At 50.8% G+C, this 14576-nt stretch overlaps 1 protein-coding gene across 4 annotated transcripts in view; it reads left to right on the top strand.

Annotated features, from left to right (window-relative positions):
• LOC140429552 (Golgi membrane protein 1-like) overlaps positions 1 to 14576 on the top strand; it is a 77925-nt gene that overhangs the window by 28635 nt on the left and 34714 nt on the right. For all 4 annotated transcript variants that reach the window (XM_072516708.1, XM_072516709.1, XM_072516705.1 and 1 more), the window contains exon 3: positions 5688 to 5769. In XM_072516708.1, the coding sequence (XP_072372809.1) occupies positions 5688 to 5769 (82 nt within the window). The remainder of the gene's footprint in view (positions 1 to 5687; positions 5770 to 14576) is intronic.

Below are 14576 nucleotides of genomic sequence, written 5' to 3'. Positions count from 1 at the left end.
AAAACCTCGAACAAATACTGTCACTCCACCCGATCAAATGCATTCTCCGCCTCCATGGACACCACCACCTCCGGTACCAGAGCTCCCAACGGATTCATCAGGACATTCAACAGCCGTCTTATATTACTCACAAGCTGCCTGCCCTTCACAAAGTCTGTTTGATCTTCTGCCATTATCCCGGGGACACAATCTCCATCCTCCCTGCCAACAACTTGGCCAATGCTTTCACATCCGTGTTCAATAGTGATATGGGCCTACACGACCAACATTCCACTGGGTCGTTCCCCTTTTTCGGGTTAAGCATGATTACTGCCTGCTTCATCGTCTCCGGCAGCTCCCCCCTTCTCCAGCGCTTCATTAAACGCCCCCAACAGATTTGGTGCCAGGTCCGCCGCAGATATCTTGTAAAATTCCGCCGGATACCTTTCCGGCCCTGGGGTCTTCGCCGCCTTCATACCCCTGAGACTATCCAGCACCTCCCTCAGCCCCAGGGGTTCCTCCAACGCCTGCCTCTTTGCTTCCTCCACCTGGGGAAACTCCAGCTTGTCCAGAAATTGCCCCATGTCCCCCTTCTCTCCCCCTGGGTCCGCCTGGCTCCCCCTGGGTCCTAGTGAGTACACCCTAAACGCCTTGTTTACTTTCCCCGACTCCGACACCACATCTCCAGCCCCAGTTCGTATCTTCAACATTTCCCTGGACCGGCAGCCTGTCTCCGCAGCTGGCGCGCCAGCATGTGGCTTGCCTTCTCCCCATACTCATTGTACCCCTCTCACCCTCCCTGTTGTCAACCTGTCAAACTGCCCCTGCAACTTTTTCCACCTCGCCAATCCCTCCATGTTGGGCACCCTTGAATACTCCCTGTCCACCTCCACTATCTCCCTCACTAGATGGTTATATTCCTCCATCCTTTCCAGATCCGCACGGGCCTTAAACAAAATAATTTCCCCCCGACCACTGCCTTCAGTGCTTCCCAAAATATGGCTGCCGACACCTCCCCATTCTTATTCAACTCCATATACAAGGGGCTGTTTAGCACAGGGCTAAATCGCTGGCTTTGAAAGCAGACCAAGGCAGGCCAGCAGCACGGTTCAATTCCCGTAAAAGCCTCCCCGAACAGGCGCTGGAATGTGGCGACTAGGGGCTTTTCACAGTAACTTCATTTGAAGCCTACTTGTGACAATAAGTGATTTTCATTTTCATTTCATTTTCATACTCCTGAATCGCAGCACACACCTTATCACAAAAACCCCCATCCGTCAACAACCCCGAATCAAACCTCCACCCGGCCTCTGCTCACATCCCGATTTAAACCGAATCTCCAGCCCATGGGGCGCATGGTCCGAGATAACTATCCCCACATACTCTGCCCCCTCTACCCAACCGGCTCACTATAAAATAATCAATCCTCGAATGCACCTTATAGATGTGTGAAAAGAAGGAATACTCCCTTCAACCTGGGTTCTGAAAGCGCTGTGGATCCACCATATCCATCCTCTTCATAAACCCACCCAGCTCCCTTGCCGCTCATACCCTACCCATCGATCTATCCACCCTCGGCTCTAGGACACAATTAAAATTTCCTCCCATGATCAACTGGTGAGTGGCTAAATCCGGAATCGCTGCCAGTAACCCCCTCATAAAACTCACATCATCCCAATTCGGGGCATACACATTTACCAACACCACAGGCGCTCCTTCCAAATCCCCACTCACAATCACATATCTCCCACCCGGATCCCTCCCCTCCTTCGCACTCTCAAATCCCATTTTTCTGCTCATTAAAACCTCTCTTTCGAATCAAACTCCGAGTGTAAGACCTGCCCGAACCACCCCTTCTTTAACCTAACCCGGTCCTTCACACGGAGGTGCATCTCCTGCAGAAAGGCCATCCCCGCTTTCAAGCTCCTGAGGTGCGCAAACACCCACGACCTTTTAACCGGCCCATTCAGTCCCCAGATGTTCCACATTAACCAGCCTTACCGGAGGCTTACACCTCCAAACCCCTCTACCACCCACCATCTTCCCCACTTAACTCCAGCCCCCTTAATTCCACACTATACCTAGCCCATCCCAGATGGCCCCCTTCTCTGCCCCAGACCATGTCATCTCACCTCCTGCCGTGTCGCAACAACCCCCCACCTCCCAGCTTCTTCTGGGGTCTCAAAATAATATTCTCAGCCCTCGAATGTCACCCATAATTTCACCGCATAGAGCACCCCGAACCTGATCCGCCGCTGGTAAAGCACCCCCTTGGCCTTGTTGAACCCTGCCCGCCCCTTCGCCGAATCGGCTCCGATGTCCTGATGTCGGATCTTGTTCCCCTCCCATTCACAAGTACGCTTCTTCCTGGCCCAGCGCAAGATCTTCTCTTTCTCCACAAACTTGTGGAATCTCACAATCCCCACCCGCGGCAGCTCCCCAGCTCTAGGCTTCTGCCTCAGGGACCTATGCGCTCGGCCCACTTCAGTATCCTTATCTAGCACTCCCTGCCGCCACCAGCCCTGCCAGCATCTTCGAGACGTACCTTGTGGCACTCACACCTTCCACTCCTTCAGGCAGGCCCACTATTCGCAGGTTCTGCCTTGTCGAGGTATTCTACTCCTCCACCTTTGCCCTCAATGTTTTACAAAGGTTTCCTAGGAGCCCCACCTCCGCTTCCAGAGCCACCACATGATCGCTGTGGTCCGAGATCATTCCTTCGATCTCCCAAATCTGCGACCCCTGCACCTCCAAACACTTCACCACCAGTTCCATCAACTCTTCAGGGGTGCCACCCACAGCTCCTTCGATGACCTTCGAGCGATCCTCTCGCATTTCCTTTCTCTGTTGGCAGAATTTCTCCTTAATAAAAGCCATCAACTGCTCCATCTGAGGCTTTTCACCTTGCCCCAGCCCTTCCCTCTCAACCGTCCTTACACTGGCTGCTGCACCACAGGTTTCCTCCAACTCTTGGGCCAGGTCTCTCACCGTCTTCTACCAGGTTTGGTAACCAGCGGACATACCACTCCCAGGGGAAACTACTCATCCGACCTTCACCTACACCTTTTCATCAAAAGTCCACCCAACATCGGGTAAAAAGAGCTCTTTTCTGTGCCTTCAAGCAGGAGCTGCCCTGTGTCTGACCACTCACACCATGGCCGCCACAGGAAGTCTAGTTTTTGCATATACTTGGGAGTATAAGTCAATCCCATTTTCAGTCACGACGTGATGCTTGCAGTCGTAATCGGCCTCATTTTCTCATCTCACAAATAGCTGTTTTACTTCCCAGTACCTCCTAACCGGATGCAAGGGAACAAGTAGGTGATAAAGGCTGTGTTGTGAAGATGTGCGGAGGTTTAACTCACATTCGTTTTTCATTTTTTGTATCCACTGCAAAATGGCGATCACCCACGCTAGTGGTTCTCTCTTATACTTGGCTTATAAGTTGACCTCTGTTTTGGAGGGATTTTGCGAGTTTTCAAAGATCAATTTGTATGCTGACATCCACAGTAGGATACCTGAATTGTCAATGAGTTTGTCAAGAGTTTTAAATAAATTATGTGTCATTGTCAAAATGGGAGCAAACTCTTTAATGTTTGGAGACACCACCTCTTGTACATATGGGTTGTATGATTTTGCTGATTTTTATGGGCTGCAGAACAGAGTAAAAACATGAAGTCTACTTGTCTTCGCATTCTCTTTTTAAGTAATTTTTCACCATCAAACCCTGAATAGTTAGGGGAAAAGTGGTTCAACATTATTTTGTGAAAATAAACTGTTGCTAACTTTTGGTTGGTTCTTAATTTGGCTCTATTTAATCACGTTTGCTCAAGAGTCACCAGGTATCTTTCGACACCGCCACAAGGTTCAGAACCTTATACTGATCAATGACTCGATACACCAGTTAGTAAGTTCAAAAGCAATGCTCATTTATTTACACAGTCAAATCTACTCATGCATAAACTCTACAAACTAAACTACCCTATTACTAAGGCCTATACTTAGCTTCGGGCGCCCACTCAGTCAGAGGAACAATGGCCGTTGCTCGGTTCTAAGGCTGCTGGATTGAACTGTTTAAGGGTAGCAACTCGGAGCGTCTATCTCGTAGCGTGCGTTGACTTGGAACTTACTTGGTCCGCTGTTGCTGCTGGGCTGGTCTCTCTCTTCGCTGAGAGCCAAAGCCAAAGGAGGGCTTGGGGGATACCTTTTATACTCAAAAGGGCTTTGCGCTCTTTTGGGAGGGCCTTGAACTTGGCCTCAACTAATTGGGTCTTTCCCAATCATCTGTATCGATTTTCCTCCATTAGAGGGGTGGTTCCCTGATCGCTGGGCGTGTCCTGGTGACTGTCAGTCAGCTTTGTCTTAGCGTCTTCTGGCACCGGGGAGTCTGTCCTAACATTGTGTATCTAAATGTTTCCCTTTTGTCCCCGGAGATGGCTCATTAGTATGTAAATCGTTTGAAAGTTTCTGCCCTGTCTGAGCGTTTAAGGTTCTAATCAACAGACAGCGCTTGCACCTGCTTGTTTCTTAGCATTGTCCAATTTTCCCTGCAGTCTTTGCAAGTGTCCATTGTGTAATCGGGATGTGGCCATTCCAGATGGCTACAAAACAACAACTTAATACTTTGAAGCTGCTATATAAATAAGTGTCCCAAGGGGCTTCCAATATAAAAAAAGTATGACTTTAGCCACATAAGGAGATAAAGGGTCTGATGACCAAGTGCTTGGTCAAGAATGTAGGCTTTAAGGAATGTATTAAATGAGGAAAGTGAGATGCAGAGGTTAGGACTTGGACAACTGAAGACATGGCCACCAATAGCTGAGCGATTAAATTTTGGGCTGCTCTAAGCCAGAATTAGAAGAGCACGGATATCTTGGAGGGTTTTGGAGCTGGAGGAGATTATAAAATCGAAGTCAGTGATCATAGCGGTGCCAGAGAAACGGGACTTGATCTGAGTTTGGACAAGAGCAGCAGAGTTTTGAATGACCTCAAATGTATGGATGATAGAATATGGGAGTAGTCCAATCTAGAAGTAAGAAAAGTATGGGTAGCGATTCAGCAGCAGATGAGCTGACTCAAGGACAAAGTTGGACGATTTATGGAGGCAGTACCCCTGCTTTTCTGGTATGGGTAGTCTAAGTGATGGCAATATGGTTGGAAGCTTCTCTCATGGTCCAATGTGACACTAGTTGTGAACAGTCTGGTTTAGCCCCTGGTTGTTGCCAGGGAAAGAGAGGGAGGTGGGTAGGTAATGGAGTTTGGATTGGGGACTGAAGACAATTGTGTCAATCTTCCTAATATTTAATTCACTGAATCATAGAATTTGTACAGCGCAGAAGTAGGCCATTTGCCCCATCACATCTGCACTGGCTCTCCGAATTAGTAATTTACTTAATGCCATTCTTTTGTCGTTTCCCCATAACCTGCACATTATTCCTTTTCAAATAACAGTCTAGTTCTGTTTTAAATGCTAGAGTACTTAGCCCAATTAGGGGACATTCTATCCGTGCAGTACTGGATGTTAGTTAAGCAGTCTGATGATTTAGCACCAATGGAGAAGTTGAGAGAAATGGTGGTGAGGTGGAGCTGGGTGTCATCAACCTGTGTGTGAATGCCAATATTAAATTTATATTGCTGATAATCAAATCTGTGATATTTGACTTTTCTGTTGGTTGCGTTTGTGATTGATGTTTTCCTTTTTACTCCAGAGCAATTTCAAGAGATGCAAATTGGGTATAGCCATTTGAATCAAAAGTTGCAGGAGTTGCAGAAAAAATTAACCTATGACATGTAAGTATGTGAACTTTCCAGTACAAGATACTTTACTGTAGAAAAGCTAATGTATTAAAGTTTACTAATACAGTATTTGATATAGTAGCAAAGCTTCTATTTAGACAGCACCTTTTAAAGGTGAAAACCATCCCAAGGAGCTTCACAAATGCATCTGGAATTGATGGCAGGCTTGAGTAGGGTTTGTTGCTTGCAGATTAATGAAAATGAAATGAAATGAAAATCACTTATTGTCACAAGTAGGCTTCAAATGAAGTTACTGTGGCTGGTACGGGAATTGCTTGCCATTTGTTGCATCAAGGAGGCTAATGGTATATGTTTATATGAACCAGAAATTAAGTAAATTTTTCCCCAGTTAACTCTGAATAATGGGGTTAATCCCAACTACATTACATGGATTTATAACACAGAAACAGGCCATTTGTTCCAACCAGTCCATGCCGTTGTTTATGTTCTATGCAAGCTTCCTTTTATCTATTCTTATTTAAATCTACCATCTTAACTATCTATTCCCTTCTCTTTTTAAAAAAAAATATATATTTATTCAAATTTTCAGCAAATCCCCCCCCCCCTCCCCCCACAAGAAAAAAGAAGCAAAAACACAACAATCAGAAATTATACATTGGATTTCCCCCATATAACATTTAAAAGCACAAAATAGGGAGAAAAAAAAAACCTTCACCCAAACGCTACCCCAAAAGAAACCCGCCACTGGGCTGCTGCTGCTGCTGACCTCCTAACGCTCCGCGAGATAGTCTAGGAACGGTTGCCACCACCTGAGAACCCTTGCACAGACCCTCTCAAGGCAAACTTTATCCTCTCAGCTTAATGAACCCTGCCATGTCATTGATCCAAGCTTCCACACTAGGGGGCTTCGCATCTTTCCATAGTAGCAAAATCCTCCGCCGGGCTACCAGGGACGCAAAGGCCAGAATACCGGCCTCTTTCGCCTCCTGCACTCCCGGCTCGTCCGATACCCCAAATAGTGCCAACCCCCAGCTCGACTTGACCCGGGCGTTCACCACCTTGGACATAATCCTCGCAACACCCCTCCAAAACCCATCCAGCGCCGGGCACGACCAGAACATATGGACGTGATTTGCCGGGCTCCCCGAGCACCTCCCACATCTGTCCTCCACCCCAAAGAACCTACTCAACCTCGCCCCTGTCATATGCGCTCTGTGAGTAACTTTGAACTGTATTAGGCTGAGCCTGGCGCAAGAGGAGGAAGAATTAACCCTACTCAGGGCATCAACCCACAGACCCTCATCTATCTCCTCCTTAGCTCCTCCTCCCACTTGCCCTTTAACTCCTCCACCAAGGCCTCCTCCTCTTCCTTCAGCTCCTGGTAAATCGCTGAAACATTGCCTTCTCCAACCCATACACCCGAAATCACCCTGTCCTGAATCCCACCTGCCGGGAGCAGCGGTAATTTCCTCACCTGCCGCCTCACAAACGCCCTCACTTGCATGTACCTGAAAGCGTTTCCCGGGGGTAGCCCAATCTTCTCCAGCGCCCCTAGGCTCGCAAACGTCCCATCGATGAACAGGTCCCCCATTCTTCTAATCCCTGCCCGATGCCTGCTCCGAAACCCCCCATCCATCCTTCCCGGGACGAACCGATGATTCTCCCAAACCGAGGCTCCCACCTCGCCCCTGTGTCGCCTCCACTGCCCCCAGATCTTCAGCGTCACCGCCACCACCGGGCCCGTGGTGTACCTTGTCAGCGAAAGCGGCAGCGGTGCCGTCACCAGCGCCCTCCGGCTCGTGCCCACACAAGACGCCACCGCTAGCCTCAAAGTTTTTTAACACAATTTTTCTCCCTTACAAACAATAACCCCCCCCCCCCCCCACCCCCGGTAACAAAAAAATGAGAAATCGCGCAGAGCAAGATATATACATGGCAAAATGATATATTTACACAGCTTTGTACACTGGCCCTCTCCCGTACATGCCAGTTTCCCCAACCCCTCATGTTATCTCGTGCTCATCCACCCTCCCAGGCAGTCCCCCCCCCCTCCCAGGACGTCCCTAACCCCCCCCCCCCCCCCCCCACAGGTTGCTGCTGCTGACCGACCTTCCTCCAACGCTCCGCGAGATAGTCTAGTAACGGTTGCCACCGCCTGTAGAACCCCTGCGCAGACCCTCTGAAGGCAAATTTAATCCTCTCCAACTTTATGAACCCAGCCATATCATTTATCCAGGCCTCCAGGCTGGGGGGCTTTGCCTCCTTCCACATTAGCAAGATCCTTCGCCGGGCTACTAGGGACGCACAGGCCAGAATGCCGGCCTCTTTCGCCTCCTGCACCCCCGGTTCGTCCACTACTCCAAATATTGCTAGCCCCCAGCTTGGCTTGACCTGGACTTTCACCACCTGAGATATTGCTCCCGCCACTCCTCTCCAGAACCCTTCCAGTGCCGGGCATGACCAAAACATATGGACATGGTTCGCCGGGCTCCCTGAACACCTTCCACATCTGTCCTCTACCCCAAAGAACCTACTCAAACTCGCCCCCGTCAAGTGCGCTCTGTGAACCACCTTACATTGTATCAGGCTGAGCCTGGCACACGCGGAGGAGGAATTAACCCTACCCAGGGCATCAGCCCACAGCCCTTCCTCGATCTCCTCCCCCAGCTCCTCCTCCCATTTACCCGTCAGCTCTTCTACTAGCACTTCCCCCTCTTCTTTCATCTCTTGGTGTATTTCCGACACCTTGCCCTCCCCGACCCATACACCCGAGATCACCCTATCTTGAACTTCTTGTGCCGGGAGCAACGGGAATTCCCTCACCTGTCGCCTCACAATAGCCCTCACCTGCATATATCTAAAGGCATTTCCCGGGGGCAATTCGAACTTCTCCTTCAGTGCCCCTAGGCTTGCAAACGTCCCGACGATGAACAGGTCCCCCATTCTTCCAATCCCCGCCGATGCCAGCTCTGGAACCCCCCGCCCATCTTCCCCGGGACAAATCGGTGGTTACCCCTGATCGGGGACCACACCGATGCTCCCATTGCACCCCGGTGCCATCTCCACTGGCCCCAGATCTTTAGCGTTGCCGCCACCATCTGGCTCGTGGTATACTTTGTCGGCGAGAGCGGCAGCGGTGCCGTCACCAACACCCCCAGGCTCGTTCCTTTACAGGACACCATCTCCATCCTCTTCCATGCCGCCCCCTCTCCCTCCATAACCCACTTGCGGATCATCGCCACATTTGCTGCCCAGTAGTAGCTCCCCAGGTTTGACAGCGCCAACCCTCCTCGGTCCCTACTGCGTTCCAGGAACCCTCTCCTTACTCTCGGGGTCTTATTCGCCCACACAAACCCCATAATACTCCTACCTACTCTCTTAAAAAAGGCCCACACACCATCTCGTCCGCCAGCAGTCCCACATCCAGCCGCCACAACGGGCGTTGGTCCCTCTCCTCCCAGCTCCAGTTCCACCCAGTGCTGGGCATGGTCCGAAACGGCTATGGCCAAATACTCCGCACCCTACCTCTAGCCTCTTCCACGCCGCCCCCTCTCCCTCCATTACCCACTTACAGATCATCGCCACATTGGCAGCCCAATAATAGCCACACAAATTCGGCAGCGCCTGTCCCTGCTACGCTCCAGAAACACACTCTTCACCCTCGGGGTCTTATTCGCCCACCCAAATCCCATGATGCTCCTGCTTACCCGTTTGAAAAAGGCCTTGGGGATCAGAATGGGAAGGCACTGGAACACAAAGAGGAACCTCGGGAGGACCGTCATTTTGACCGACTGCACCCTACCCGCTAGTGAGAGCGGCCACATATCCCATCTTTTAAAATCCTCCTCCCTCTGCTCCATCAACCGCGTCAAATTGAGCGTGTGCAGGGCCCCCAGCTCCTAGCTACTTGGATTCCTAGGTACCGAAAGCTCCTTTCCGCCCTTTTCAGCGGTAGGTCGTCTATCCCCCTTCCCTGGTCTCCTGAATGCACCACAAAGAGCTCACTCTTCCCTACGTTCAGTTTATACCCCGAAAAGTCCCCAAACTCCCTAAGGATCCGCATGACCTCCGCCATCCCCTCCACTGGATCCGCAACATACAACAACAGGTCATCGGCATACAACGACACCCGGTGTTCCTAGATTCCCTCAGTGCCATGGCCAGCGGCTCAATTGCCAGTGCAACCAACAAGGGGGATAGGGGCACCCCTGCCTCGTCCCCCGGTACAGCCGAAAGTACTCCGACCTCCGCTGGTTCGTAGCCACACTCGCCACCGGGGCTTTATATAGCAGCCTGACCCAACTGATGAACCCCTCCCCGAACCCAAACCTCCGCAACACTTCCCAAAGATACTCCCACTCCACCCGATCAAAGGCCTTCTCCGCGTCCATAGCTCTCCCTCTCCCTCCCCTCTCTCTTCTCCCTGTGGGCCCTAATGGAGATTAGATCTCCCCTGACCACCGCCTTCAACGCCTCCCAAACTACCCCTACCTGCATGTTATAACCTGCCGGCTTACCGTTGGCTGGGGACTAATGACAATCCCACAATCCTGTGGGAGCATGAGCTTCCCCAATGAAGGGCGGAGAAATCATTAGCAGACTCCCTGTATAAATAAAGCTGGCCAGTTTGGAACCAGCAGGCAGGAGTAAGCAACAAGTGAGGTTGTTGCTGTTGGTTGTGTGTGTGTGTGTATGTGTATATATATATATATATATATATATATATGTGTTATTGTAAATAAATGTTATTTCTTGGCATCCTTGAAACTCGTGCTGGATTCTTTGTAGCCCTCACAAAACTGGCGACGAGGGTTAAAGTGAATAGCTGTCTACACTGCTGAAGCCACCTCCCTGGATTTTTGTTGGATACAGGTTGGAAGTTGTTTTCTATTACACCATGCCTCTGTATGGACGTTTGGATGTTTTTGAAGCTGCGCTGGAAAGCTGGAACCAGTACGCACAACGGATGCGTTACTATTTCCGGGCAAACAAAGCACCGAAAACGAGTGCCAGGTGGTCATATTGCTCACCGCCTGCGGCCCGCATACGTTTGGGGTGATTCGGAGCCTTGCGTACCCAGCTGCGCCGGACACAAAAATGTTTGATGAACTTGTGAATTTAGTGGGGCAGCATTTTAACCCAACCCCGTCCACGATAGTCCAAAGTTACCGGTTTAATACCACTGAGAGGACCCCAGGAGAATCCCTTGCCGACTTTCAATCCAGGCTACGCAGGATTGCGGAGTACTGTGAGTATGGTGAGACCTTGTCAGAAATATTACGCGACCGTTTGGTTTGCGGTATTAACAATGCGGCCACCAGAGAAAGTTGTTAGCTCAGCCAACATTGACTTTTCAACAGGCCATTCAAATAGTATTGTCCCGAGAGAGCGCAGAACGAGGAGTGCAGGAGATACAGGGAATGGAAGTGCATGCCTTGGGGCGCAACCCCTTCCGTCCGAAAACGTACCCCCGCACTCCTGCGGTACCTTGGGCGAGACGACGTCCGGATCGACGCCAGTGGCCGTCGGACATTCCTCCACGAAGGGAGCCTTCTCCAGAACCAATGGATGAGGAGCCATGTCCGTGTCAGACTTGTAGGCGCCGACCCCGTCGCGGACGCCGGTCCTGGGGACGCCAGAGGCGCCGTCGTTCCGACTGAAACTGGGACCAGCCCAGGGGCCGTACTTTCCATGTGGATGAACATGCGGCGACTACTCCTGAGGACGTGGAGACAGAGGACGACTGCTTGCAGCTGCATTGTGTGGCAGCTCCCCGTGTGGCCCCCATTAAGGTGACAGTATGGGTCAATGGTCACCCGCTGGAGATGGAGTTGGACACTGGCGCAGCGGTCTCCGTGATCGCCCAGTGGACATTCGACCGCATCAAGCAGGGTATACAGACCCTTACATTAACCGACACACAGGCCAGGTTGGCCACCTACACGGGGGAACCATTGGACATTTCAGGAACTATGACGACCCCTGTTGTTTATGGACGCCAGGAGGGGCGTTTCCCACTTATCATGGGCCCAGCCTGTTGGGTCGGGACTGGTTGCGCCATTTGCACTTGCAGTGGCAGCACATCCTCCAAACAGTTTCTGGAGAGTTGACTGAGGTGCTCGGACGATACCCAGATGTATTCCAGCCCGGTTTGGGGAAATTAAAAGGGGCCGTAGCCCGTATCCAAGTCGAACCAGGAGCCACGCCGCGCTATTTCCGGGCGGGCCCGGTGCCTTACGCCTTGCTTGAGAAGGTAGAAGGGGAGCTCACTCGTTTGGAAACTTTGGGTATTAGCAAGCCCGTCCGTTTTGTTGACTGGGCAGCACCAATTGTACCTGTAATGAAGCCAGATGCCACAGTTCGCTTGTGCGGCGACTATAAACTTACAGTGAATACGGCTTACCGACTCAACCGATATCCAATGCCTCGCATAGAGGATCTCTACGCAAAGCTTGCATGTGGACTCTCGTTCACAAAATTAGATATGAGTCACGCCTACCTACAGTTGGAGCTGGACCCTGCCTCCCGACCATATGTAACTATTAATACACACCGGGGCCTGTATGAATATACATGTTTGCCCTTTGGAGTATCCTCTGCCTGCGCTATTTTTCAACACGTTATGGAGGGCATTTTGAGAGGTTTACCGCGTGTCGCTGTCCACTTAGATGACATTTTGATCACAGGGATGTCGGAGCAGGAACATTTGGAAAATCTGGAGGCTGTCCTTAGACGCTTTTCGGAGGCTGGGGTCCTTTTACGTCGCACAAAGTGTGTCTTTCAGGCGAAGGAAGTAGTCTACCTGGGTTATCGGGTGGACCGTGAAGGTTTGCACCCTGTCGCAGAGAAGGTACGTGCGATTCAACAGGCCCACGCCCCGACTGACACTTCGCATCTTCGTTCTTTTATCGGCCTCGTAAATTATTATGGGAAGTTCCTCCCCAATCTGACAAAGACGCTGGCCCCGTTGCATCTTCTGCTAAAGAAAAATCACACCTGGGTTTGGGGTCAGCCGCAAGAAACCACTTAAAACAACAATTGTCGTCATCTGGGTTACTAACCCACTATGATCCTGGAAAGCCTTTGCTCGTCACATGCGATGCATCCCCGTGTGGTATTGGGGCTGTCCTGTCCCACAAGATGGAGAACGGGGCCAAGCGGCCGATAGCTTTCGCCTCCCGCTCATTGACTGCAGCGGAAAAAAAGTACGCGCAGATCGAGAATGAGGGCCTGGCAGTGGTCTTTGCGGTGAAACGTTTCCACCAATACGTGTATGGCCGCCACTTCACTATTGTGACTGATCATAAGCCTCTGCTGGGACTTTTCAGAGAGGATAAGCCAATACCACCCATTGCTTCCTCACGGATCCAGCGCTGGACTTTGTTGCTCGTTGCATATGAGTATTCTCTGGAGCACAAACCAGGAACGCAGATAGCGAATGCCGACGCACTGAGCCGATTGCCTTTATCAACCGGTCCCATGTCGACCCCCACGACCGGTGAGGTGGTTGCAACCCTAAATTTTATGGACACCTTGCCTGTCACGGCATCACAGATCCGTGAGTGGACCCAGACGGAGCCAGTCCTGTCCATAGTCTTGTACGGTGGGCAGCATAGACAGCTCCCAGGCGAGTTGCGGGCATTTTCCTCCAAGCTGTCAGAATTCAGCGTGGAAGACGGCATCCTCTTGTGGGGGACGCGTGTGATTGTCCCGGAAAAAGGACAGGAGCTGATATGAAGAGACTTGCACAATGGGCATCCAGGTGTGACCAAAATGAAAATGTTGGCCCGGAGTTATGTTTGGTGGCCAGGCCTCGACGCCGACATTGAGAACGAGGCCCAAAACTGCTCCATTTGTCAGGAGCATCTGAAACGCGCCCTTGCATCACTGGGAATGGCCAGGACGAACTTGGGCGCGCTTGCATGCGGATTTCGCAGGCCCTTTTCAAGGATCCATGTTCCTTTTATTAATCGACACCCAGTCTAAATGGCTAGAGGTGCATGAGATGCTTGGCACAACGTCCTGCGCAGCAATTGAGAAGATGCGTTTGTCTTTTAGTACACGTGGCCTCCCCGAGGTGCTGGTCATGGATAACGGCACTCCATTCACCAGTGAGGAGTTTGCGAGGTTCATGAAGATGAACGGCATACGCCATATCCGCACTGCCCCTTACCACCCGGCTTCAAATGGGTTGACGGAGCGCGCAGTGCAGACATTCAAACGAGGCATTCAAATGAGGGTAGAGTTGAGGAACATTCAAATGTGGGTAGAGTTGAGGAACCACAAAGGCAAAAAAACCATAATGGGAGTTATGTACAGGCCTCCTAACAGTGGTCAGGACCAGGGGCACAAAATGCACCACGAAATAGAAAGTGCATGTCAGAAAGGCAAGGTCACAGTGATCATGGGGGACTTCGATATGCAGGTGGACTGGGTAAATAATGCTGCCAGTGGACCCAAGGAAAGGGAATTCATTGAATGTTTACAGGAGGGCTTTTTGGAACAGCTTGTGATGGAGCCCACGAGGTGACAGGCCATTCTGGACTTAGTGTTATGTAATGAGCCAGACTTGATTAAAGATCTTAAAGTAAGGGAACACTTAGGAGGCAGTGATCATAATATGGTAGAATTCAATCTCCAATTTGAAAGAAAGAAGGTAGAATCAGATGTAATCAGGGGCATGAGGGAGGAACTGACGAAAATCGACTGGGAGCAGAGCCTAGTGGGAAAGACAGTAGAACAGCAATGGCAGGAGTTTCTGGTAGTAATTGAGGACACAGTACAGAAGTTCATCCCAAAGAAAAGAAAGGTTATCAGAGGGGGGATTAGGCAGCCATGGC

This window comes from Scyliorhinus torazame, chromosome 9, assembly GCF_047496885.1.
Source record: "Scyliorhinus torazame isolate Kashiwa2021f chromosome 9, sScyTor2.1, whole genome shotgun sequence".
NCBI classification, from domain to species: domain Eukaryota; kingdom Metazoa; phylum Chordata; class Chondrichthyes; order Carcharhiniformes; family Scyliorhinidae; genus Scyliorhinus; species Scyliorhinus torazame.
Note: the sequence above shows the minus strand (reverse complement) of the source record. Positions and strands in the feature narration are given on the sequence as shown.